Source organism: Dendropsophus ebraccatus, chromosome 9 (genome assembly GCF_027789765.1).
Source record: "Dendropsophus ebraccatus isolate aDenEbr1 chromosome 9, aDenEbr1.pat, whole genome shotgun sequence".
NCBI classification, from domain to species: domain Eukaryota; kingdom Metazoa; phylum Chordata; class Amphibia; order Anura; family Hylidae; genus Dendropsophus; species Dendropsophus ebraccatus.
The window spans coordinates 35292947-35319129 of record NC_091462.1 but is presented as its reverse complement, the minus strand read 5'-3'; the positions used below and the strand labels follow the sequence as shown (position 1 = coordinate 35319129).

The following is a 26183-nucleotide window of genomic DNA, read 5'->3' as shown; positions in this document are numbered from 1 at the left end:
CTGCCCTCATGGAATGACCTCTGCACAGGTCACAGAGCATGCTCAGAAACCTCTCCTAATCATGTCATGTCTATCTTCTTTTAGCTTGCAGTAAAGCATATCTCTAAATTATGTTAAAGCACTATTAAATTATGTACCACTAGTACATCGCTTTGTGTTTTTCTTTACGTGAATAGACCGGCGCTGGTGCGTCAGTCTTTTCTTTAAACTGTGGCCCGATTCCCACACCTAGCGCTGGTTTATTCCCAGGCATGAAGCACTGGAAGTGGGCCGGCCAGCCCCCAGTGTGACGATCTCCCCTTCCCTCTGTGACGCGGCCCCATTGATTCAAACGGAGCTGCATCACAGAGGGGAGGGCAGATTAGCACACTGGGAGCTGGTGGGTTTGCCCCCAGTCCTTCATGCTGGGGCGGTGCCTGGGAATAAAGCCGAATCATGTGCGTGAATCAGGCTACAATTCAAAAAAGGACCGCGGCATCAGCGCCGGTCTATTCATGTAAAAAACACAAAGCAATGTACTTTTGTTACATTTGCTTTATTAACAGCTTGGGCAATATGGCTTCACAATAATGTCCTAAAAAAAAAAAAAAAAATTAAGTTAAAAAAAAAAAGATAAGAAAAAAATATGTTCCAACACCTTGATGTAATCAGTCAAAAAAAAGGGTGATACATTCACCTTAAAAGGGTTGTGAGCACTGGGAAGAAGTAAGGAAATATATACATATAAATGATCCCATTTTGCATATATTGGTGGAGTATATACACGGGATGGGTTAAACTTTTCGTAACACTGCTTGAACCCATAAGAGACAAGTCTGCTCAATCATGTCTCAAAGCTCCCGGAGGCTCAGCTGTCCCTGAGAACAGGTGGAGAGCAATAATAGCCCAGTGGTTTCATTCCAATCAATGGCACCGGAAGCTGCAATGTCCTACACACCAGACGGGTTTCAACAGTCTAGAATTTCATCATTCCCAACATGCATCAAGCCAAAGTGTAAGAGAGCTGGAAGAAAAGGAAGGAAATGGATTTTATCACTGCACGCCTTATCTTCTTTATATTATCAGGTACATTTACTATTTCTTACTTTATGTGTTACTCTTTATTGCATTGTATAATGATTATATTGTGGTGTGCATTGTCCTAAAAGCTAACAGTAATGTAAATGCAGGAATATACAGTATGCCTGGTCATTGTAGAGAAGGCTGAAAGCCTTTATTGTAGGTTCTGAGATGGTTACAAGTTGTGATAAGAGGTCTGGTATACTTGCTGTGGTTCAGCATTGTTAGAGACCTGTAAAAGTGTCCAAAATGTTTTTTTTTTTTACAATATTATATACTTGTAATACCCTCTTGATATACTAAAATGGAGTTCTTGAAATTCAATGATTTATTTGTATTATATGTATATGTAATCCATTTATGTTGAGAGGATAATATACCAGTATATCTTCACTGCAAATAATGCCTTCTCCTCCATTGTGCCTCTTGCTGAAACCCTTCAGCTGTACATACACAAAGACAGCTGTAGATGACGCGATGCCCATACTGTTCACATAAGCAATTAGTACTGTACTAGGACCTATCAATTATTGTGGTCACATGACTAGCGTGCTGGACATGAGTTTGGTTTGGTTGAAATGTGAAAAGCGATATATAAAAGCCATTATGTTTCCTGGCTATGCTACATTATATAAGTATATATAGTCTATGGGGGGAGATTTATCAAACATGGTGTAAAGTGAAACTGGCCCAGTTGCCCCTAGCAACCAATCAGATTCATTTTTCATTCCTCACAGACTCTTTGGAAAATGAAAGGTGGAATCTGAGTGGTTGCTAGGGGCAACTGAGGCAGTTTCACTTTACACCATGTTTCATGAATCTCCCCCTATAAGTCCACTAAGAGCGTCCGAGTTCGGTGCTCTTAAATGCCCCCTAGATAATAAATGAAGTAAGGCCCCGTTCCCACTGAGGAAAGGTAGCGGAATTCCGCGACACAATTGTCCGCCGCGGAATGCCGTTAGCCTCCCGCTCATAATGAAAGTCTATGGGAGGCGCGCGCTCCTGCCCTGTCCGCGCTGAAGAATGAACATGTTCATTCTTCAGCACGTACAGAGCAGGAGCGCGCGCCTCCCATAGACTCTCATTATGAGCGGGAAGCTAATTCCGTCGCGGAATTCCGCTACCTTTTCTCAGTACCGCTACCCACCAATCAGCTTGTTATCCTCTATCTTATGAATAGGAAATAACAAACTGAGAAGAGAATACCCTTGTAAGTACACAGGAGCTAATCCTAAGGGCCCTATTACATTGGACGATTATTGTGCGAAACATCGTTATATCGTTCGAATTTAAACAATAATCGTTCTGTGTAATTGCAGGCAACGATCGATAAATCGTTTGTATTTCATTGATCGTTGATTTAGCTCTGAACCTAAAATTATCGTTAATCGTTCGCGAATTGTTTGCTGTAATTCCACATTTATTCACTCAAATTCCGCATTTTTTCACTAATTCAGTGTAATTGCTCATTGTTCATTCTTTTCCTGGAATCAGAAGGAATAAATGATCATAGTAACGATCACAATAACGATCATAGTAATGATCGTAACCACTATCGTTCTGTGTAATATAGTGAACAATTTTAGCTTAACGATAAATAATCTTGTTTGTGATGGTTTATCATTAGATGTTAATCGTTAAAAATTGCTCCGTGTAATAGGACCCTTAGAGCATGGTTTGACCTGCAGATTTTATGCTGTGTTCAATTAGTTATTTACATTGAGTTACCCAGCATAAAATCTGCAACATAAAACTCAAAGCATAGAATCCACAGCATATATGCTACATGTGAATATACCCAGAACAATATTCCCATTTCATACATATATTGCACATGCACAGGGTAGTGGATCATCCCAGGCAATCTAACTGCTAAGACCCCTCTCTGGGAACTGCGATCTCGAGAATGGGGTCCAGATTCTTCAATTGGAACAGAGCTAAATATCAGTAATGTAGCATATGCGATGTAACATGTGTGCTTCTTCTGTGTAGTGGTCATGTTCTCTTGTTACCTGCAGCTGCCAGACATTTTTTGTAATGACTTATAACAGAAGTATGTCTTGAAGGGAATCTGTCACGGTCAGAGCTGCAGACATGGGCAGATTGCTAAAAGGGACATAAAACAAATGATATCCAACTCTTAGCTTATGGCACTGTGCAAAGTTATAAAATCTTGTTTTCCTTCTAAGCTCTAGAGTCAGAGACATGCACACCTGACAATCTTACAGCCTTAAAGGGAACCTGTCACCCCCCGTGCCGGGGTGACAGGCTCCCGACCCCCCGTTAGAGCCCCCTATACTCACCTAATCCCGCCGGGTCCCGCTTCTGGATCCGGTCGGGTGACGGAGATATCAGCCGCTGCAGCCCGGTGCGCACGCTGAGAGATGAGTCCAACGCTCATAGAGAATGACGGAGCGCTGGACTCTCCTGTCATTCTCTATGGGTGTTGGACTCATCTCTCAGCGCGCGCGCCGGGCTGCAGCGGCTGAGATCTTTATCACCCGACCACCTCCAGAAGCGGGACCCGGCGGGATTAGGTGAGTATAGGGGGCTCTAACGGGGGGTCGGGAGCCTGTCACCCCAGCACGGGGGTGACAGGTTCCCTTTAATGACTCATGACCTAATGGTACTTTTACACGGAGCGATAATTCGCCCGATCACATGATTAACGATTTTGAATGAACAATGTTTTTTTATAATGATCAACGTTTAGACAGAACTATACATCGTACGGAAAAATCGTTATGCGATCGTTTAAGCCTATCTCACACATAGGTGAAATCGTTGAAAGACTGTTTACAATGAACTTTCTGCTAATTTTTTGCGAACGACCAACGATAACTTGAGAACATGTTGAAAGATCAAAATGAACGATTTCTCACTCGTCGTTTGATCGTTCGCTGCGTTTACACGTACGATTATCGTTCGAATTTGATCATTATCGTGCAAAAACGAACGATAAATCGTTCAGTGTAAAAGGACCATTAGAAGTAAAACACGACTTAATAACTTTGCAAACAGTCATTAATTAAAAGACCAATATCTGCCCATGCCTGATATAGCGTTGACAGATTCCCTTTAATAAAATTGAGCAAATTTGTCACAAGTCACAGTAAACTATATAACCAGAGGTCCTTGCAGTTTTGTTCACACATTACAGTTTCACTGTAGTACTTTTGCAGCACTGTAATGAATCTAAAGCTTGTGTGAACAAAGCTTTAAAGACCTCTGGTTATTTAGTTTACTTTGACTTGTGGTATATTAGCTCTATTTCTTTAGAGGGGTACTCAGGAGAAAAAAAGATTTTTAAATCAACTAGAAATGTCCAGAGTAACAAATTCCTTTAGAAAACCTCTACTACAGTTCCTGACATGGACAGAGGTGGCAGCAGAAAGCATTGTTTTACGACATTCAGCAGCTGATAATTACTTTCTGACCCCAGAAAAAAAATAATATTTTTCTTTTCTCCAGAGTACCCCTTTAAAGCATATTTCTGTTACTAGTTGTTAGGAAAGCTTTAGATCTAATGCACAAAACTGTATTACAGTGTTGGTTTATGACTCAGACCCTCAAAGTTTTCCTCTGTGCCACCATCTATTCAGGGAACATATCTTAGCTATGAAGACCTTGTAAGGTATATATATATAACATATACAACATAACGTTTTGCCTCCATCTCTACAGCCGGGGCCGTTCTCTCCTACGAACACGAAACACGTCTAATTGGAGACCTCTTTGAAAACTACAACAAGGTTGTGCGTCCAGTGGAGACATTCAATGATAAAGTTGTGGTCACGGTTGGATTACAGCTCATCCAGCTTATTAATGTGGTATGGAAGATAATGTTTTAAGTAGAGTTATCATTTTTCTCTCCTCCTTATCTCCACTAATACTATCACGCTTTATGGTTCCAGGATGAAGTCAATCAGATTGTAGCAACAAATGTTCGTCTTAAACAGGTTTGTGGCTGAATATATATGTATATATAATTTATTTATTATGTATTTATTTATTTTTAAGTTTATAATAATCTTTTTGCAAAATAAAACTTAACAGAGTTGTCCGAGGTGAACTAGTCATCTATCATGCTGCCAAGGCTGGAGGGGGCAAAACAGATCTATACTGGTCCAAAGAGTCAAAGTGGCTTTCCTAAACCCCTGAAAAGCCGCAAGCTGTAATACCTTCTTTTGCCACCTCCCTTCCTGCTTCATTGACATCTGTCTCAGCGTATGTACACACTGAGGAATACAGGCGGATCACCCGCCATGGATTCCGCAGCTCAACCCCGCTCTCAGCGACATGCATCTCTGCCTGTGCCATAGACTCCATTCTATGCACAGGCGGATTCCGCCATCCGCCCAAAGAATGAACCGATTCATTCTTTGGGCAGAATGCGTAATCCGCCTGTGCATAGAATGGAGTCGATGGCACAGGCGAAAATGCACGTGGCCATGAGCGGGGGTGAGGTGCGGAATCTGCAGAGAGTTCTCAGCGAGAATTCAGTAGTGGGGACATAGCCTTAATCAGGATCAGGTATAGCAGGGGGGAGTAAGGAGGTGTAAGAGCTTGTTGCATATCAGAGGCTCAGGAAAGTCTCTTTGTACTAGAAAATAAAAGCAGTTTTCTATGTTCTGGAGGCACAGGCAGGTATATGAAAGGTACCGTGTGTCTCCTTGTCCTAACAGTTATCTAACAGCGCCAACAGTCTGAAATATGAACTGCAGCTGACAGATTCCCTTTAAGGGGTGTGTAAATAAGCATGTAGTTTGGGTATAATAAGGGATAATGGTTTTCTTTGAGAAAGACATATGAAGGATAAGCAGATCAGCTGTCTATTGTCACCTTTTGGAGGCATCTTTTCCTTTAAAGGAGAAGTCCGGAGATTTTTATTAAAGTGTTGTATTGCCCCAAAAAAGTTATATAAATCACCAATATAAACTTATTACGGGAAATGCTTATAAAGTGCTTTTTTTCCCTGCACTTACAACTGCATTAAGGCTTCACTTACTGGATAAAATGGTGATGTCACTTCCTGGATAACATGGTGATGTCACGACCCGACTCCCAGAGCTGTGCGGGCTGTGGCTGCTGGAGAGGATGATGGCAGAGGGATGCTCAGTGTCCCTCCAGTGCCCTGTGTCCCTCAGTGTCCCCCTGCCATCATCCTCTCCAGCATCCACAGCCCGCACAGCCCTGGGAGTCGGGTTGTGACATCAACATGTTATCCAGGAAGTGACATCACCATGTTATCCAGGAAGTGACATCACCAGTTTATCCAGGAAGTAACATCACCATGTTATCCAGGAAGTGAAGCTTTGATGCAGTAGTAAGTGCAAGGAAAAAGTCACTTTATAAGCATTTCCCTTAATAAGTGTATATTGGTAATTTGTATAACTTTTGGGGGGCAATACAGTACTTAAATAAAAATTTTCGCTGGACTTCACTTTTAAGTCAGTAGTAGACTCTGACATGAAAACCGAACATTAAATTACTGGGCCCCCATAAGTGTCTCGTCCCGCAGCAGCCATTCCAATGTGATTACCCTCAGTTTACCCAGGATGAATGCCTGGCTTTGTAATCATCCTTGTGGCAATGTCTAATAATTTTTGTCTGTTCAGATCATAACAGCAGATTAGTCAGGGACGAACTCTTGCATGCACACTTCTCAATGCTTCAGCTTGTATCTGCGGTCTAGAAATGGCAGAAGGTCAAAGGCAGACAAATTCTACTGACAAATACATGACATGTCCATGCAGTGTCCCAGAACATGCAGACTACTACTCCTATTGTGTCCATTTCTCTTGCTGTGTCAATGCCTGTTCTGGTAAGTGTTTGCACTGCAACTGCTGCTGGTTTTCCCCTAGTATTCTCTAGTAATGTGCATTCTCATGTGTATTCTCATGTATTCCTGTGTATTATTGCATTGTACAGTGGTATGCAAGGCTGTTGATCACGTGACCTGTAACCATGGTTCCTCCAATGGCCGACTAGCTCTGGCCAGGAGCAATCATGTGACCTCCCACTTCCTGCTGACAAGTCAGTTCAGCCCCTGTTTTCAAGCAGGGAGGTTGTGTTGTTCTGTCCTCTCCCTCAGAAGAGTGACTGAGTCTGCTGCTGTATTCAAGTCTTCGGCTGTATCTGCCTGCTCAAGTGACCGGATTCTTCTCTCTCATCTGGGTGTCATTCCGTTATCTCTCCTCATCGCTGCAAGGATTCACAGCAAGTATTATTCTCAAGCTAATCCACCCAGCAATGCTATTCCTCTCATACTCCTACTCCCATCATCCGGCACGTATTCTCACAGCCTATGCAGCACCACTCCTGCCTTATTTGTCAAAGCCTGCTATATACCCGGTTGCATCCGGACAGAACTGTTGCTACTAGTTACCTTTTCTATAATAAAACCGCTGTTACTGAACCCTGGCATTGGTGTCCACTAACTGGTGCCCTGACTAAGTGCAGCGAAGAATCGCATGCCCATCATCACCCGCAGATTCCACAGACCGGCCCTACAGCTGTGCTGCCCTCAGGCCTATACCGTGACAAGTATACACCCCTGCAGCTGCCCCGGTCATTGCCCGCTCATAACACCAGCACTGCGGAAGTGGCCCCCAGGGGCCAGGGCATCGCATTTTTGGTGTCACGAACAGGATCCGTACACCCCGCGGTGTTCATATTTGCTACCCCTCATCATCCTCAGAGACTCTGCTATTGCCGCGCTGCAGCCTGCTAAGGGGTCGAGTCAGCTGGTGACGCACTGTCTTCGCGCGCGCGCGCGCTCCGCTCAAGCTCCGCCCCAGCTCCGCCCCGGCCCTGCAGTATCTAAGCCTCTGTTGCAGGAAGGAAGAAGATTGTGCCCGGACCACCGGAAGTGTTGGTGCTGACTTCCGGCCTATCCCTCCCCGGACACCCTGCCTATCGGTGCCTGCTGTTCCCGCAAGCTCTCCTCGCCTCTGCTTTCTTCCAGGCGCTTTTCACCAGAACCCCTCATCATGTCCACCGGCCATCACAGTGACTCTGACGGGTCCGGCAGTCCGCCGATGGCCCGGGCGCCACCCGCGGCTCCCGTTGCTATGGCTACCGCAGCGGTTCCGTTCTTCATTGGGCCCAACAACCTTCCCAGTTATAAAGGAGAACCCCACACGTTGGCTGATTTCAAGGAAAAAATTTCCTGCACCCTTGAACTTGTCTCACTCTCTCCCACTCAGCAGGTGCAGTTGCTGCTAGGACAACTGGAGGGTCCCGCTGCAGAGGAGGTGCGGTCATGGCCAGCTACGGAGAAAGCTAATGCACAACAGATCCTGGCCCGGCTGAGTAAAGAATTTGAGGTACAGTCACCCACGGAGGTCCGCCTTAAGTTTTAGGACCGACGACAAAGGCCAGGTGAGACCCTCAGAGACTATGCACTAGCACTCCAATCTGCCTACCGGGCCCTGAGACAGGTTGATACCATAGACCCCTCGGCTGTGGAGAGTATGATCACTGACCGCTTCATAGAGGGGGTGGACTCTAGACTCATCCAGAGCCAATTGCGTATGTTAGCTGCCCAAAACCCTACCATGCCTTTCCTGGACTTCAAGACTCTGGCTCTGAGGGTGGTTGGCATTGACAATCCCTGTGCCGGCTGTACTCCAGGTTCAGATTGCCCGGACCCGGTGGGATCTATACCCTCACCTCCAGTGCCCACTATGGTTCCGCCGGTTTCCGCTATACAAGCTGCCCAACAGTCTATCCCGGCTAGCTCACCAGCGATCCCTGCTCTCCTTACGCAAGTGGTTGACTCTCTCTGCCAAGCCCTAAGGGGGCTACAAGGGGCCTATCCAACACCTCCACCACCACAGGACCCCTGCCCTGAGTATGCAGTTCCCGATCGGCCTCCTCCACAGAGACTTAGATCCCCTGAGCGCCCCTATTGCCGCCACTGTAGGCGACATGGACACTACCGCTCCCAATGCTATCAGTTAAACGGGCTACCCCTGGGTCCGAGGGCCAACACCCAGGAGGTCGAGATCCAGGCCCGAAGGAAGCACAGTGGTTCTCAAGGTTCCTCTCACAATGCCCGCATGTGACTCTCTGGGTGGACGGAGTCCCCCTGGAGGCTCTGGTAGATACAGGTTCCCAGGTTACCACTATCCCGAGGCATGTGTTTGAAGAACATTGGGATCTGAGAACCCTAGGTCCAGTTGAGAAATACCGTCTGAAACTTATTGCTAGTAATGGTCGTCCTATTGTGCAACTAGGTTACTGGGAACCCACTGTCTGCATAGGGAAGCAAGAGCTAGCACGTCAGGGTATCATTGTTACTGAGGCTCAGGGAGATAGTGGGACCGTGGTATTAGGCATGAATATTATCCGTCATGTATTCACTGAAGTGTTGGATGCCTTGAATGCCTCTATGTCTTGTGCTTCTCCCCAGTACAGGCAAGCCGTCCAGAAGACCATTAAAGTGCTCACCGCTCAGCGGAAGTTTGCCAATCCTCGAGGAGAAATCTGCCGTGTCCGCACTAGAGATGCTCGTCCGATCACCATCCCAGCTAACAGTGAGTTCCTCATCTGGTGCAGGGTCCGTCCGGGCCTTAACAATGCTGACTATGTGGCCCTTCTGGATGCTATTGAAATTGAGGGGCAACCTCTTGTCAGGGCCGCTAGAAGCCTGGTGACCGTCTCCAATGGTCAGGTCCCTGTCCGTCTGGTGAACCTTGGAGACTCCCCAGCTGACCTACCCAAGTTCATTACCGTGGCCATGCTATACCAACTCGATCCTGAGGACATCGTCTGTGAGGAGACCATTGCCTATCAGAGATCCATCCGTGGCACTCAAAGGGACTCAAACAGGGCTCTCGCCCCTTGGTGGGACGAGCTCCATATTGGCGATGCCAATACCCCACTTGAATACCTCCACGGCATCCTCAAGGTGGCCAAAAGGTATCACGAGGCCTTCAGCAAACACTCCCTCGATTTCGGAAAGACCAATCTGGTCCAGCATCGGATTAACACTAGGGACCATTTGCCTATCAAAGAGAAACATCGGCCAATCCCCCCTGCCAGCTATCAGCAGGTCAAGAAACTGCTCAAGGAGATGAAAGACTCTAACGTTATCCAAGAAAGTCAGAGTCCGTGGGCTGCCCCTATTGTCCTTGTGAAAAAGAAAGACGGTAACATCCGGTTCTGCGTGGATTATAGGAAGATAAACACAATCACCCACAAGGATGCCTATCCTTTGCCCCGGATCGAAGAGTCTATTGCTGCTTTGGGGTCAGCCGCCTACTTCTCCACCTTGGACCTCACCAGTGGGTACTGGCAGGTGCCCATGGCACCCGAAGACCGTGAGAAGACGGCCTTCACCACCCCCATGGGGCTCATTGAATTCACCAGCATGCCCTTCGGTCTGTGCAACGCCCCCGCTACCTTCCAGCGGTTGATGGAAAGGTGTCTCGGCCATCTCAAGTTTCAGAGTGTCCTGCTCTACCTAGATGATGTGATTGTCTATTCACGTACCTACGAAGATCACGTCCATCATCTGGCTAAAGTGCCAGGTCCTAATCGATCACGGCCTGAAAATCAAGCCTTCCAAGTGCCACCTTCTCAAACCCCAAGTGAACTATCTGGGGCATGTTGTGAGTGCTGAGGGGATACAACCCGATCCAGAGAAGATCTCGGCTGTGGAACACTGGGATACCCCTAAGACCGTCAAGGAGGTGAGAAGTTTTCTGGGATTTGCCGGCTATTACCGCCGCTTCATTCCCCACTTTGCCCAAGTGGCCGAGCCCCTCAATGAGTTACTCCGGGGTTGCCCTCGAGAAAGCTACAACCGACGGCTTCCCGTCGAGTGGTCCGAACGGCAGGAGGTTGCCTTTCAAACCCTGAAACGCCTGTTGACTACGCCTCCTATCCTGGCCTACCCGGACTATAACCTTCCTTTCCGGCTCTACACAGACGCCAGCTTCCAAGGCCTGGGAGCTGTGCTGTCCCAGGTTCAAGATGGCCAAGAGAGAGTTGTAGCTTATGCCAGCCGGAGTCTTCGGGGCGCTGAAAAGAACGACAACAATTATAGCTCCTTCAAGTTGGAGTTACTAGCCCTAGTGTGGGCCGTCACCGAAAAGTTCAAGGACTACCTGGCTGCCACCCCTGTTACCATCTATACGGATAACAACCCGTTGGCGCATCTCAACACTGCTCGGCTGGGCGCCCTGGAACAGCGGTGGGCTTCTCGACTGGCCAATTTCCAGTTTGAAATTAAGTACCGCAGTGGCAAGGCTAACATCAATGCAGACCTCCTGTCCCGACTACCCAAGGGCGAAAAGGCCCCAGAGGACAGCGATTGGGAAGATGTAGAAATGCCTCCCTTCTACCAAAGGTTCGCTACCCAGAGTGCTATTGATGCAGCTAGGCCTGAAACGCCTTCGCCTCCACCTAGGGCCCCGCAAGACTTGGCCAGGTGGCAGACCATCCAGGAAGAGTCCCGCGTCCTGGGGGAGATCTATGACTACCTCTCTACTGGTCGGGTCCCCATGCGGATAAAGAGGCCCTATCCTGATGTCGAGCTAAGGCGACTCTGGAGGCAAAGAAAGAGGCTCTTCCTACAGAAGGGACTGATCCTGCAGAACTCTCTTGACCCGGTCTCCGGGGAGAGGTGCCACCAGATCCTCATTCCCCGACGAGAAGCTAAGATGGTGCTAGATGCCTACCATGACCGGTCCGGTCATTTCGGGGTACACAAGACGGAGGCCACTATCCGACAGCGGTTCTACTGGATCGGGATGAGGGCTGACATCGAGAACTGGTGTGCCGAGTGCCCTGCCTGTAATATCTCCAAAGCTGGGGGAAGAGAAGTCAGGGCCCCTTTGCATCCAATCACCTCCCACCGGCCGAATCAGCTAGTCGCCCTGGACCATGTGAAGCTGGCCCCTACAAGATGCGGGTATACCTACGCCCTCACCATGGTCGACCATTACTCCAAGTGGGTAGTCGTGGTACCTGTCAGGGACTTGACCGCCAAGACCACCGCCCTTACTTTTTACAAGGAGTATGTAAAGCACTATGGGTGCCTAGAGTCTCTGCTGACGAACCGGGGTCCGGCCTTCGAGTCGCAACTTTTCCAGGAGCTGTGTGCCTACCATGAATGTAAGAAGCTCCGTACCACGGCCTATCACCCTCAAGGGAATGGTCTGTGTGAAAAAGTTAACCAGGTCTTTATCAACATGCTCCGAACGGCTTCAGTGACGAAGAGAATAGAGTGGCCCCACTTGTTGGATGAACTAGTGGAGATCTATAACAATACCACTCATTGTTCCACTGGCTACTCCCCGTTCTACCTGATGTTCGGCCGCCAAGGCCAACTTCCTCAGGACCGTGCTCTTGGAGTCCTGACACCTTCAACCCCCTACCTGAAACTGACTGGGTTCGGGAGCATCAGAGGAGAATCCAGGATGCCCAGGAAATTGTTGACCGGAGGATGGGGGAAGCTCAGCAGCGCCAAGAGGATGCCTACAACCAAAGGGCGAATGCCACACCACTACAAGTGGGAGATAAAGTTTGGCTAAAGAAATATCATCGCTCTCACAAACTTGAAAGCCTTTGGGAGCCTGAGCCCTATGTCATCTCTTCTATCCCTTACCCAGAGACTGATGTGTATGAAGTAAAAAAGCCAGGGCTAGCCCCACAGACGGTGCACCGGAATAGGATAAAACGTTGCACTAAGGAGGACCTACAGGGCCTTACAGCACCGTGTCTGGTACCTGCATCCACACCTCCGGCTCCCCCAGCAGCTCCAGCTAAACCTCTCTCTCTGGAAGAAATGTTCCAAGTTGAACCGTTCCTCATGGCCATAGGCTATCCAGCGGTCCCTGTACACATTCCAGTGGCCCCTCCACTTCCAATTGTGCCTCCAACAACTCCATCTCTACAACCAGACACTGGGGGTGATCTTCCACCTGTACCTGCACCAATCACTGTTGAAGAGGATCCTCCGCTGAGACGGTCTGAGCGCTCTACCAGAGGAATTCCTCCACTCCGCTACAGAGATGAGTCCTTAACTGTTTCTGTTGTCTAACTGTTTAAATGTTTCAGGTTCCTGCTATGCAACGTTCAAGGTTCGTGCCTGGTCCTCCTGACCAAGTTCCCTGTACTAACCAGCCATGAGCTGATGGACACTTACCATAACAAAAGGTTCTTTAGTGCCTGTCCCAGAGCCTTTTACATGGACGATGTCTAATTGCCTAAAAAAGACTCTACCTAACAGAGACACTTAACCCATTCCTTCCTAATGCACTTTCCTGTGATTGTGTGTTCCACACAGGGTATTATTCCACACAGGGTATTATTCCACACAGGGTATTATTGCACTTATTTCATTATTGCACGTATTCTACTATTGTATTCCAGTGTTATCAAAGTCTTTGTATTGCCTCCCCTGAGTAAGCACAAGGTTACATAGATTGCCTCAGAGTAGAGTGCCTCTTTTGTAAAACAGTATATTTTTCCAGTGTCTAAGTCAGATAGCTCCTCCTCTGAGTAAGAGAAGTCAGTTTACATATACCTCAGAGAAAGTCCAGTTTATGTAGGAGGATTTTCTCATCCAGTCTCATTATTGTGTATTATTATCGTATCTATAGCTGGAAAGATTTAGTTAAGCCAGTACGTATGCAGATTTTTCTCAGATTTTCATTCAGATTTTTCTCAGATTTTCATTCAGATTTTTCTCAGATTTTCATTCAGATTTTTCTCAGATTTTCATTCAGATTTCTCTCAGATTTTCATTCAGATTCATGTGAGCCAGTTCTCCTCAAGACCTCGCAGTATTTGTTGTCCCTTGTGTTTCCTTTCCTTTTGTTTCCAGTATTTGTTCACCTCTGTCTTGTCCCAACACAGTAGTAATCACACATAGTCTTACTTAACATTCACACTTGTCCATACATATTGCACCTTGGATACCCTTTCGTGTGTTTGGCCTATTGAGTAATTGTGGTGTATGATTGACCCGTATGCATGGGCGCCCAGATGTATGCTTGCTTTTATTATTTTGTTCTATTCTCTTTCAGGTATCCAAGACATTTCACAAACACGCCAAGATAGTACACAGGTCTTCACGTTCTCCTCCAGTAGGGTAACACATTTAACAGAAAACCTACTGTCTAACTGGCTGGAATATTGAGGGTCACCCACCAGCAGTTAAGTTGTCCTAAATTACACGTCAGATGGTTCACGCACTAGCTACCTGGTCGCCAGAGTACGTTAGGCACCCCTAGGTGAAGTCCTGCCACTAGGGTTTCTCATCCTCTCTCTCTTCTCACCTGTGCCTTGGGCGTGGGAAACACACACCTCATCACACTCACTCTCATAATTCATTCCTGTTGTTTGATTGTCCAGTCTATTCATGTTTGCTGCCTTCTAGATTCGCCGAGGTCGGCTCAAATTTGCTAGGGAGGTATGCAGTGTCCCAGAACATGCAGACTACTACTCCTATTGTGTCCATTTCTCTTGCTGTGTCAATGCCTGTTCTGGTAAGTGTTTGCACTGCAACTGCTGCTGGTTTTCCCCTAGTATTCTCTAGTAATGTGCATTCTCATGTGTATTCTCATGTATTCCTGTGTATTATTGCATTGTACAGTGGTATGCAAGGCTGTTGATCACGTGACCTGTAACCATGGTTCCTCCAATGGCCGACTAGCTCTGGCCAGGAGCAATCATGTGACCTCCCACTTCCTGCTGACAAGTCAGTTCAGCCCCTGTTTTCAAGCAGGGAGGTTGTGTTGTTCTGTCCTCTCCCTCAGAAGAGTGACTGAGTCTGCTGCTGTATTCAAGTCTTCGGCTGTATCTGCCTGCTCAAGTGACCGAATTCTTCTCTCTCATCTGGGTGTCATTCCGTTATCTCTCCTCATCGCTGCAAGGATTCACAGCAAGTATTATTCTCAAGCTAATCCACCCAGCAACGCTATTTCTCTCATACTCCTACTCCCATCATCCGGCACGTATCTCCGCAGCCTATGCAGCACCACTCCTGCTTTATTTGTCAAAGCCTGCTATATACCCGGTTGCATCCGGACAGAACTGTTGCTACTAGTTACCTCATCTATAATAAAACCGCTGTTACTGAACCCTGGCATTGGTGTCCACTAACTGGTGCCCTGACTAAGTGCAGCGAAGAATCGCATGCCCATCATCACCCGCAGATTCCACAGACCGTCCCTACAGCTGTGCCGCCCTCAGGCCTATACCGTGACAAGTATACACCCCTGCAGCTGCCCCGGTCATTGCCCGCTCATAACACCAGCACTGCGGAAGTGGCCCCCAGGGGCCAGGGCATCGCATCCAGCTATTAATAAACTCTGTATGGACACTATTATCCTCATAGAGCAGGGTCCCCTAACCTGGGGTTCGCCAGCTGTTTCAAAACTACAACTCCCATCATCAATATCTGATAATCTCAGCATACAAACCAATAATAATGAAAATCTATAGAATAAGTATTAATTCTTTGACAAGTCAATGATGATTATTTGGTTGGGTGCCATTTACCGTCTACTAGATCAGTGCTTCCCAACCTTTTCCACCTCGGGGCACCCCTTGGAAAAAAAATTTCCTCGGGGCACCCCTACTAAATAATGTTCTACAAAATAAGAAAACCGTCATACAGTGACTCACAGGTGACGTCTTCTTTGATCTGAGGAGTCACTTTCCCTTTTCCTCTCCATCCGCCATGATGATTTCTTTCAGCTACTTTTCATCTCTTCAGAACCTGCGAGACAAACAATTTAGGCTCCGCACATTTCTAGCAACTTCCTATCATTTCTCCCTCCTGTAGGCTCCCAAAGTAACTGCGCTGTTTGGTGTTATGTGCAGTAAAGCGAGTAGGAATGTGGGATGCCCCCTGTATGTAGGATACCCTGCTGTGCCCCCATGAGCTAATAATGCCCCCATGAGCTAATAATGCCCCCAGAGTTGCCCTCATGGACTAATAATGCCCCCAGAGTTGCCCCCATGAACTAATAATGCCCCCAGAGGTGCCCCCATGAACTAATAATGCCCCCAGAGGTGCCCCCATGAACTAATAATGCCCCCAGAGGTGCCCCCATGAACTAATAATGCCCCCAGAGGTGCCCCCATATACTAATAATGTCCCAGGGGTGGGCTCCATATACTAATAATGCCCCCAGGGGTCCCCTCATGAGCTAATGCCCCCTGCTGTGCCCCCATGAACTAATAATGCCCCCAGAGGTGCCCCCATATACTAATAATGCCCCCAGAGGTGCCCCCATGAGCTAATAATGCCCCAAGAGGTGCCCCCATATACTAATAATGCCCCCAGAGGTGCCCCCATGAGCTAATAATGCCCCCAGAGGTGCCCCCATATACTAATAATGCCCTCACAGGTGCCCCCATATACCAATAATGCCCCCACAGGTGCCCCCATGAACTGATAATGCCCCCAGAGGTGCCCCCATATACTAATAATGCCCCCAGAGGTTCCCCCATGAACTAATAATGTCCCCAGAGGTGCCCCCATGAACTAATAATGCCCCCAGAGGTGCCCCCATATACTAATAATGCCCCCTGCTGTGCCCCCATATACTAATAATGTCCCCAGAGGTGCCCCCATATACTAATAATGCCCCCAGAGGTGCCCCCATGTATTAATAATGCCCCCTGCTCTGCCCCTTAAAAACCCAGACATCCTACTCACCTAATCCGCGCTGTGGCTGCAGGCAGACGCTCTTCCTCCTCTTCGGGCTCCATCTTGCGAGCCGCGGGGTCGGGACGTCCGGCAGGCGTGATGACGTCACATCATCACGCCTGCCAGAGAGGTCACGTCCCGGCCTCCCATAGGCTGCTGGCATGAAGTGCCGGCGGCCTATGGGAGTGAATATAGGAGCAGGATGCCGACACTTCCTGCTCCTATATTCTGCTTACTTTAATGTTCCGCCCGCTCATAGTGGAGGCGGAACATGAAAGTGATCCGTGCATCCCGAGAAGCTGGGCGGCTGCAGCTTCTCGGGATGTTAAAGAGACAGCGCTTATTTCCCACCGGGATACCGCAGCACCCCTGGCGGGTTCTCCCGGCACACCAGTGTGCCGCGGCACCCCGGTTGGGAAACGCTGTACTAGATGGTATATGCTGCCTATAGGAAACAATCAGACCTAACCTAACCATGCATGCAACAGCTCATCCACTATTCAAAGGGATATCACTGCCATTGGTCCTTGACCTCAATGGACCCTGCACTGGTTTCTTTCCCTGCTTGTTGTACAATTGTCATAGATGCTGTGTCCGGCCATCACTATGAGAGTACAGTACAGACACATTTACACAGCTCACATTGAACGCAATGCTACAGTAGCTCAATAAGTACACAAGCAGATAGTGCCTCCTAGTGGTAGCTGCATGCATTGATAAATAGCACACCTACAAAAATTCCCTTGCAGTACAAGAAATGAAGAAGATAAAAACAAAAGAAGTGTAATTTTTTTCTAGCATAAAACAACCATCTAACAGCATTTAGTGCTAGCTAGCATTCACACTGTACACAAGGTCATGGTCATGGTTTCAGGGCCATCTAGTCTGGGTGGGTGACCTTCTGCTGCAAGATCTGCAACAAATGCTATTCTGGGGGTATTTTAACTTCTTCAATGACATTAATAAAGAATATTTGCGAGTATGTAACCCGGCCCCTTTAACCCCTTGCCGCCCGCAGCATGCATTACCTGCTTTGTGCCTCGAATGCATGTGAGGCTCCTGGCTCCCATCGGTCCCACTCAGTCAGTCGGTGACTGCGGCGGGGCCGTGCACTGATTGGCTGAACAAGACCACCAGGAGCCTCACATGCAGCCACGGCGCCGAGAAGGTAATGTATGCTGCTGGGGGGGGGGGGGGTAAAGGGACTGGGTTACATACTCGCAACGGAATGAAAATTCTGCTGCAGGTATGTAACCCCATTGAAGTGACAGTACCAGGATTCGCAGTGGATGTCGCTGCAAACTCGCGGTACGTGTGAAGCTATCCTTACAATGCGTTTATTTGTTGGTGATGTTTTCTTTGTTTAGCAATGGGTAGATGTGAATTTAAAATGGAACCCGGCAGATTATGGTGGGATACAGAAAATCCGAATCCCTTCCAGTGATATTTGGCGACCGGATTTTGTCCTTTACAACAAGTAAGATCTATTTCTGTCTCTCTACCATCTATCTATCTATCTAATGTCCACAATAGTGCGCACTCCCAGTTTCAGTGCTGGAGTGCCTAGCAACGGAGATTGGATTAAATCTCCAACTAAATAAATCCAAAAATTTTGCGGCACATCCGTATAGTGAAAAAAGTTGTGGTATTTATTGGTACATCAAAAAGCAAGTGCTTTTTGATGTACCAATAAATACCACAACTTTTTTCACTATACGGATGTGCCGCAAAATTCTTGGATTTATCTATCTATCTATCTCCTATCTATATATCTAGTCAAACTCAGGAGTGATGCACCGCTAGATAGTGAGAAATGGGTGCTGGCGGAGAAGGACCCAATCGCAGTGCTTGCACTGGCTGTATTACTATATGAAATAAAAGAAACCACTTAATTCACGTTACTGGTTTGAGTGCCGAGGATTTTCTTCTTGATTATCTATCTATCTATTTATCTAAGCAATAGAATGGAGTGCACTCCCAGGCGTGGTGTATAGAGTGCCAGCAGTGGAGACTGGATCCACGTCCCCTCTTCCAATAAAAGTATGAAACTGCAGCACTTCCAAAATAGTGAACAACTTGTAGTGTTTATTGGTAAATCATCAGCAAAAAAATCAGCAACGTTTCTGTCTCATCTCAAGACCTTTCTCAAGCTTGAGAAAAGTCTTGAGATGAGACAGAAATGTTGCAGATTTTTTTGCTGATGATTTACCAATAAACACTACAAGTTGTTCACTATTTTGGAAGTGCTGCAGTTTCATACTTTTATCTATTTATCTTTCGATCATATATCTATCTATTTATCTATCTATTATCTATCTATCTCCTATCTGTTATCTATCTATCTTCTATCTGTCTCCTATCTATCATCTAGCTATCTTATCTATCTTATCTGTCTATCTATCTATCTATCTCATATCTATCTATCTATCTATCTATCTATCTATCTATCTATCTATCTATCTATCTATCTATCTCTTTGGTTTCTGTTTTTGACATTATAGATACTTGTAAGAACAAATGCATAGTTTATTATTACATAGAATAGAAGTCCATTATACTGATATATAAGCTCTCAGGTTATATATCAGCTGATATACATGTGCAGGTAGCAGCTTGAATAAACAACTCTTTTATTTCACTATAGCGCAGATGGAGACTTTGCAATAGTACAGGAAACAAAAGTCCTGCTCGATTATACAGGAAAAATTATATGGACACCTCCGGCTATATTTAAAAGTTACTGTGAGATTATCGTCACCTACTTTCCATTCGACACACAGAACTGCAGCATGAAGCTCGGAACTTGGACCTATGATGGCAAGTTAGTGGTTATTAACCCGGTAAGGAATCTTTGCATGAGTTGGTCGATTGCAGATTGGCTTGTAAAATTATACAGGCATGGACATTAAAGCCAGCAGCCTGACAAGCTGCCGGCCAATCCTAACAAAGCGATTTGCTTCTTTCCTACTGTAAATTCGCTCATCCCTACTCAGAAAGAATGTAGCTAACAGAAATAGGAACTCTGGCGACACCTTGTGTTCAACCTATGTAACTACTTTGAGTATTGAATTGAGACACAAAAAATATGACAATATGACATAGGGAGCTATTGATGGCCACTGTGGAGGATAAGCCATCAATTTTCACAGACTGGATAACCCCTTCAGTTATTGATTTTAGTAGGAGTACTTTTAATATCTATTTATGTTTATGATATTAGCCACTGATGCACTATGGGAAGGGGAGAGTTGCTGCTTTCCCAGGTGCTAACTAAACATGGGTTCTTACAGTACATACAAACATTGCACACAGATACACAATAAACACATATGGTTTGCTGATGAGAATAATCCTTTGGCTCTGTAGGAAGTTCTACTGCTGCAAATGAGACAGAAATCGGATAAGGGGTACTGCAGATGAGGCACTCATCATTTATTAAAAGTATAACATTTGGTACAGAAAGTCACTAATAGATGGCGCTGTTGCTATGCAAATCATGTTACAAAACTTCAACATGTCCCCCTTGGTTTTTAACAACGATTTCCATTGCTACAACATTCTGACAAATGCCGTCCTTCAGATTTGACCCTAATGCAGGACTGTCACCCTATACCTGGTCTTTCAATAAATCCCATAACTAGAAGTTACACACGGTGACATCAGGTGAGGGAGGAGGTGACCAGTTTAGGGAAGCAGATAAGCCTACTTATGTGTTTTGAGGACATGTTTAAGCTTTCTGTATTAGGCTTTGTTCAGACAGCGTATACGTTACGGCGTGTATGGGATCCTGGCCGGAGTGTATACACATAGTATACGCTCCTGCCAGGACCCCTAGCATCGCTGCAAACAACTGACATGTCAGTGCATGTCAGTGCACACTGTGGAGCGAGCGGCTGCAGCCGCAAACTCCATAGTGTGCTGTGGGGTGTTCTGATGCGGGCGCGCACCAATGCGGCGTATCAAAACTCTATGGGGCTAAAGAACATCCGGCCGGTACTGCAGTACCGGCCAGGATGACCTTTTCAGAGACCAGCCATTATGTGACCCGGCTGGGTCACGGAACTGCTGGTCTCATACGTTGTGTGAACATAGCCTTAGGAATGAGTCTGACTTTCTAAGGAGACCTGGTGCAGCTCTAGAGAACTGGTGCAGTCCTGAAGACGGAAGCGGGAGGTGTGGATTATGGAGGATGCTGCTCATAAACACTTTTATTAAGCCTATGTCTAAGCACTGCAAGCAACGCATCAGCTATAATAATAACAATCATTTATTTATATAGCTATATGGTTAGAAGCCAAGCTGCCCCCATCTGATGCTCTTTATCCAGGAATATTATGGCCTGGTCACACATAATCGAAACATGCAGTACTGTAACTGTTATTTTTTTATATTTTTCTTATAAGGAAAGTGATCGCCCAGATCTCAGTAACTTCATGGAGAGCGGAGAGTGGTTGATGAAGGATTACCGCTGCTGGAAACACTGGGTCACCTACACCTGTTGTCCTGACGTCCCATACTTGGATATCACCTACCACTTTGTCTTACAACGTCTTTCTCTTTACTTTGTTGTCAATGTCATCATTCCCTGTCTTCTTTTCTCCTTCTTAACTGGCTTGGTTTTCTATCTGCCCACAGATTCAGGTATGGAGTATTGCTGGTGTGATACTTAGAAATAACTGTATTTAAATCCCAAAATTAGCAGTCATTTTGTTATATCTTGTGTCTTAGAGGCGTTTTATACACTTGGTCATAGTATATTATCATTCCAGTTATTTAGCATCATGACTTCTCTTTTGTGTGTTTTACAGGGGAGAAAATGACTCTAAGTATCTCTGTCCTGCTATCCCTGACTGTGTTTCTTCTGGTTATTGTTGAACTGATCCCATCAACTTCTAGTGCTGTGCCGCTAATAGGAAAATACATGTTATTCACCATGGTGCTTGTTATAGCATCCATTATTATTACTGTCATTGTGATTAACACTCATCATCGCTCCCCTAGTACTCACACAATGCCGCCTTGGGTGAGGAAGGTGAGTTGTGTAAACCTTACATGAAATTAAAGGGGGGGGGGGCAATTTTAGCAGGTCTGGCTCCTGTGACTTTCAATAGAAGGTTTGAACTGGGACATAAAGGGGGAGATTTATCAAACATGGCGTAAAGTGAAACTGGCTCAGTTGCCCCTAACAACCAATCAGATTCAAACTTTCATTTTCCAAAGAATCTGTGAGGAATGAAAGGTGGAATCTGGTTGCTAGGGGCAACTGAGCCAGTTCTACTTTACACCATGTGTGATAAATCTACCCCAAAGTGGTTACCCTACAGTGGCCACTACAGGAGAAATGTAGTATTACATGCCAGCTTTTCAGATGAATTGAGGACTATGAAATATATGACCAAGCAGTTTTTTTTTTTATTTTGTTACATTCTATGTTAACCGCTTACCATATGAACAGTGCTCTAGAGGGTGCTTTAAATAAATGTAAATTCAATTAATACCATTTTATGATGTGCATAAACAGTGACTTGTATACTCGTGCTCTGTCTTCTAGTAGACTGCATTGACAATAATTACTTCTGCCTCTATTTAGATTTTTATTGAAACAATCCCGAACTTGATGTTTTTCTCTACTATGAAGCGGCCTTCAAAAGAAAAGCAGGGCCAGAAGATCTTTGCCGAAGACATCGATATTTCAGACATTTCAGGGAAACTGGGTCCGGCCGCAGTGGTTTACCAGTCGCCGATCCTGAAGAATCCTGACGTGAAGAGCGCTATTGAGGGAGTTAAATATATCGCAGAGACCATGAAATCGGACCAAGAGTCTAACAAGGTAAAAAAAAAAAAATCTAGGATCTGCATTGATGGTACAAAGGGGCTGCAACAATAGTACTAAAGCCTTTGAATCTAGCCATCTATTGCACTGGCCATAGCTGTAGTAAACCAAGAGTTGGTGAAGAGCATATGCAGAAACCAAATTTAAAGGAAAGGGCTAATCACACTGTTCTTATCCCCTTTGCTCCTTTCAGTGCAGCCTCCTGTTTTATGACATATGGCCTGTAACCTGCGGGCTCCTATTATTGATGCTGCGCAGACCTCCATATTCTCCTGAGCATTGGAGCTGAGTTTTACCAGGTCAAGCATAAGCAGCATAAGCAATGAATGAGCAGGGGTGTAGCTAAGATTCATGGGGCCCCATAGCAAGAAACTGTAAAACTGTATGGGCACCATGAGTCCTATACGCCCCCTCGGCGCAGACCTGGTGCAGTCCTGCGGCATTCTGTTCTGGTCATGTATGTGCATGGAGGGCCCTCTAGTGTTTGGAGGTATAATATTGCCTCCTGCCTCAAGAGAGACTGGCAGGGAGCTTTGAGCTGTGGCTACTATGAACGCCGATGCTTTGCCGGGCCCCGTAGCAGGCCCCGTAGCAGTTACATGGTCTGCCTACATGGTCTGCCTATTTTCCACTAGGCTCCCATGGTCCGGTGCCTAGGGCAGCATTGTGCAGGGGAGCAGCACCAGGGAGCAGGGGGCAAGAAACAACTTTTTTTGTTTTTATTTTTTTTTAGTCTCCCATCTGCCGTTTAGACTTACTAGTAAATCTGGTGTCTTTTCGGTGGGGACATGGTGATATTGATCAGGTCTGGTGTGGTGGTGTTAAATGTGATGCCTGGAGCTATTGCCTAACATGAAAAATGTGATTCAGACAATGTTTCTACATGTGGAAAAATGCATGTGGCCGAAACCACGCTCCCATTTCTTCATGATGCTAATTGGTGAGTGAAGATGGAGCATCTTCAGGTTTAGTGCCTAGAGCAGCAGTAGCTGTTAATACGGCCCTGGTAGCCTGATTCGTGGGCCCAGTCAAAATTGCTGTGACACCAATATATGCCCCACTGCTAAACCCATTGATTTAAATAACAAATGTCACTTCTCCCCACCCCACCCTCACTCCACACAGAAAGCCTTTTCATGTTATAACCCCTTTAGTGACATTGTCATATTTCCAAAGTTAACCCTGTCTCTCATTGACTTCTACAGGCTTCAGAAGAGTGGAAGTTTGTGGCGATGGTGCTAGATCACATTCTACTCGCATTGTTCATGATAGTCTGTGTCATCGGAACAACGGCTGTTTTTGCCGGCCGCCTGATTGAACTTAATTCACAGGAATGAATTGAAATGGATGTTTATTTTCACTAGTGTACCGCGAGTGTGTTAGTGAAGAAGCAACCCGGAGAAAAGATGGAACCAACCTGTATCTATTGCTGACGATACTCATGTACTGTAGCTTTATTCTGCCACATAGTGATGGACATACGGATGGTGGTCTATTGATGGTGGTCTATTGGGTGCCACTGATTGATGACAATGACTGTTGTTGTAACTACTCTTATTTTGGATGATAAGCTTTGTATAACCATGCCGCTATGTTATTATGAGAGAAGGTGAGTGCCGCTTCTTTTTATATCTGACGTATTTCTTCCCTCATTCTCATAGACAAGCTTTTTAGTGAAGGCCTTTTCATGACTCGATTCATAATTTGATATTCTGCTTAATGCCTAGTTATTATATACAATGCCACTAGACACTTCATACTATATATTTCCCAGGCATTCTATATAATGCCTGCATATTACACTTTGTCCGTAATATATAAGATAGGTAAATTATAATAAAGCATATTATTGGGGGTCAAAAAATATTTTTTCTCCTGTACATTGAAGTAATGATTCCCCTTCTTCTTCTGCTCCACCAACTTAGAAAGCAGTAAATCTTATCAATTGTCATGGAAGGGTAAATTAGCATAAATCATGAATTGCAATAAAAATTATTTAATTCTATCAATTGTGTCTATGTCCACTTTTATGTCTGCTGAAGATAAGGGAGGCAACAGAAAATAGAAAATTGTATAATTTTGAAGGAGTACTCCAGCAATTTTTTTTTCTTACAAGTCAACTGGTGTCAGAAAGTTATATAGATTTGTAATTTGCTTGTATTAAATTATCTTGTTTTCCAGTACTTATCCGCTGCTGTATGTCCTGCAGAAAGTGATGTATTCTTTCCAGTCTGACACAGTGCTCTCTGCTGCCACCTCTGTCTGTGCCAGGAACTGTCCACAGCAGTAGCAAATCCCTATAGAAAATGTTTCCTGGAAGATTTTTAAATGGAAGAAACTTACAAATCCGTGTAACTTTCTGGCACCAATTGTTAAAAAAAATAACATTTTTCCCCCTGTAAGTTATAGATACTGTTAAAGAACGAAGCAGAGTACAGAAATGCGGAAACATGTAAATGATAAAAGATCAAAGTAGAGTGCATGTATATTGTATATCAAGTGTTCTGCATAGATATGGTAACAAAACCCAGCCTGATGCTTGAGTATGCTAACAGAGCCATGACTATAGGATATACAGGTAGACATACTTACACAAAAGCATACGCACACTACTATAAACACATATACCCACATAGATAGTAAAGGTAGAAAAAGAAAAGGGCACTCATCCCTGAATGTGATCTTCTTTATTCGTGCAGTGTTTAAAATATGCAGGACATACTAAGCTTTTCAGCTGAACGCCAAGCACCAAATATGAAGTAAAGTAACAGCTGGTTCACGCGCATGCGCGCTTCTTCAGACCTGAACCATATGTTACCTTACTTCATATTAGGTGCTTGGTGTTCAGCTGAAAAGCCCAGTATGTCCTGCGTATTTTAAATGCTGCACAAACTAAGAAGATCACATCCAGGGGTGAGTGCCCTTTTCTTTTTCTACTGTTCCTGGACTGTCATGTTTATTCAAATATTCTAGAAAAGTGAGCACCAACCAGTGATCTTACACTGTGCCCGCACCCGATCGGCCATATACAATATCTCCGCTATTGGTGACCCCTCCAGGAGTAGTGCCGGTAGCTTTTGCTTCTTACGTGTCACCTAGATAGTAATATACTTTGAGGGGGAATTTTTATTTTGTGCTATACTCTGCTATACTTGCAGATCCAAGCCATGTCCTGCTGCTAGCTTCTAGGACAATGCACTTCAGGAAGGATAGTATAGGAAGCACCTCCATGGCCAACAACAGTATCCCTCTTTCCTTTATTGAATTCACCCACTTTTGGTTGCAGCGTCAGCATGTAACTCAGTATTGGAAATAACCATCACTTTCAGCCAGGGAATTAATTGGAGTATTAAACTTGCTTTAGAGCAGCATGGGGTGTGCCAATATTAATCCATGGATAGGAAACAGCACAATAAGTACCATATGGGCATCAGTTATATGGCTAATCTTCATTTATTATCAGAATTTTCCTCATGTGAGCAAGGAAACCACTGAGGAAACATATTTCCAATAGCAAAATACCGGCTCTCATAAATAGCAGCTGGTTTTCTGACTTTTGGACATTAGAAAAGAATTTCATTCCCTCCTCACTACTTGTTCTTTCAGCATCTTATCCAT

The 26183-nt window shown here is 45.5% G+C and overlaps 1 protein-coding gene across 1 annotated transcript; it reads left to right on the top strand.

The window, feature by feature from the left end:
- Positions 1 to 915: 915 nt before the first annotated feature.
- LOC138802027 (acetylcholine receptor subunit alpha-1-B) lies at positions 916 to 24522 on the top strand. Its single transcript, XM_069985158.1, has 9 exons — positions 916 to 1065; positions 4744 to 4889; positions 4974 to 5018; positions 18100 to 18209; positions 19377 to 19572; positions 21136 to 21373; positions 21541 to 21764; positions 22323 to 22562; positions 23771 to 24522. The coding sequence occupies exons 1-9, from the start codon at positions 1023 to 1025 to the stop codon at positions 23900 to 23902; spliced, it is 1374 nt and encodes a 457-aa protein (XP_069841259.1). The 5' UTR covers positions 916 to 1022; the 3' UTR covers positions 23903 to 24522.
- Positions 24523 to 26183: the final 1661 nt, after the last annotated feature.

Excerpts from the sequence above, each read along its gene's own strand:
- LOC138802027 (XM_069985158.1), top strand. The coding sequence starts at position 1,023 with ATGGATTTTATCACTGCACGCCTTATCTTCTTTATATTATCAG. Across the intron at positions 4,890-4,973 it reads TCATCCAGCTTATTAATGTG|GATGAAGTCAATCAGATTGT; the intron begins GTATGGAAGATA and ends TTATGGTTCCAG. Across the intron at positions 5,019-18,099 it reads CAAATGTTCGTCTTAAACAG|CAATGGGTAGATGTGAATTT; the intron begins GTTTGTGGCTGA and ends TTCTTTGTTTAG.